General features: G+C 35.7%; 1 protein-coding gene across 1 annotated transcript in view; it reads left to right on the top strand.

Annotated features, from left to right (window-relative positions):
* Window positions 1-457: 457 nt before the first annotated feature.
* The window catches only part of LOC119586883 (pupal cuticle protein 36-like), a 1,232-nt gene continuing 918 nt past the window's right edge, over window positions 458-771 (top strand). The window contains exons 1-2 of the mRNA XM_037935618.1: window positions 458-470; window positions 632-771. The exon at window positions 632-771 is cut by the window's right edge and continues 918 nt beyond it. Coding sequence (XP_037791546.1) covers window positions 459-470; window positions 632-771 — 152 coding nt within the window. The 5' untranslated portion in view covers window position 458. The remainder of the gene's footprint in view (window positions 471-631) is intronic.

The raw sequence follows: 771 nt of genomic DNA, 5'->3' as shown, positions 1-771 counted from the left end.
ATAGAATCCTTTTCTAACTGTTGTCACGACAGATAATTTCGAATATTAAGATATTGAGAAAAGTGCTGAATACTTATAATCTTAATGATGGTGTTGGCAATACTGTTATAATTTATATAAAAAATGAGCATGATGATAGAGATTATCCTTGTTGTTATTGATTTGATTCTCTTTTGCCATTTTTGTCGACATTTTTTTTTTTTCATCTTACTCATTATTACCTTATGTTTTATATCTTAATTGGGCTATTCCTCATTTCATCGTGAAGCGCACAGGTGATACCTGTTAAGAAGTTCACTTTGATGATAATGAAAAAAATAACATATAATCTTTTTCAAAAAGAAATTTCGGTTAGACAACCTGTCAACCGTGCAAGGCAACTGCAATAGCAAGGTCATCCTGTCGGTGAACAGGTATAAAAGCAGTGTAAGGTACCTCTCTCTGCACAATCTTCCACCATGAGGGTCTTAGTGAGTATAGAGAGCTAAATTAAAATGTTCAGCACATACTGATACAGTAATAATGCAACACATATTACAATTTTTTTTTTTATACTTTCACAAATTATTGATCATCGACATAAAAACCTGTAAATTTCATTACATGTAACACTTTCTATTGTTTACTATAGGTTTTGGCTTGCGCACTCATTGCTAGCACAACTGCAGCTCCCCAGGGCTACAGTCTGCAGAGGCCCACTGGATCAACCCTGTCCACTGGTCCTGGTCAGACGGCAGGAAGTGGATTTTCTGTCGGATCTGCTACTGGGCA

This window comes from Penaeus monodon, chromosome 22 (genome assembly GCF_015228065.2).
Source record: "Penaeus monodon isolate SGIC_2016 chromosome 22, NSTDA_Pmon_1, whole genome shotgun sequence".
Classification (NCBI taxonomy): domain Eukaryota; kingdom Metazoa; phylum Arthropoda; class Malacostraca; order Decapoda; family Penaeidae; genus Penaeus; species Penaeus monodon.
The sequence above is the reverse complement of the archived record's forward strand: the minus strand, read 5'-3'. Positions and strand labels throughout refer to the sequence as shown.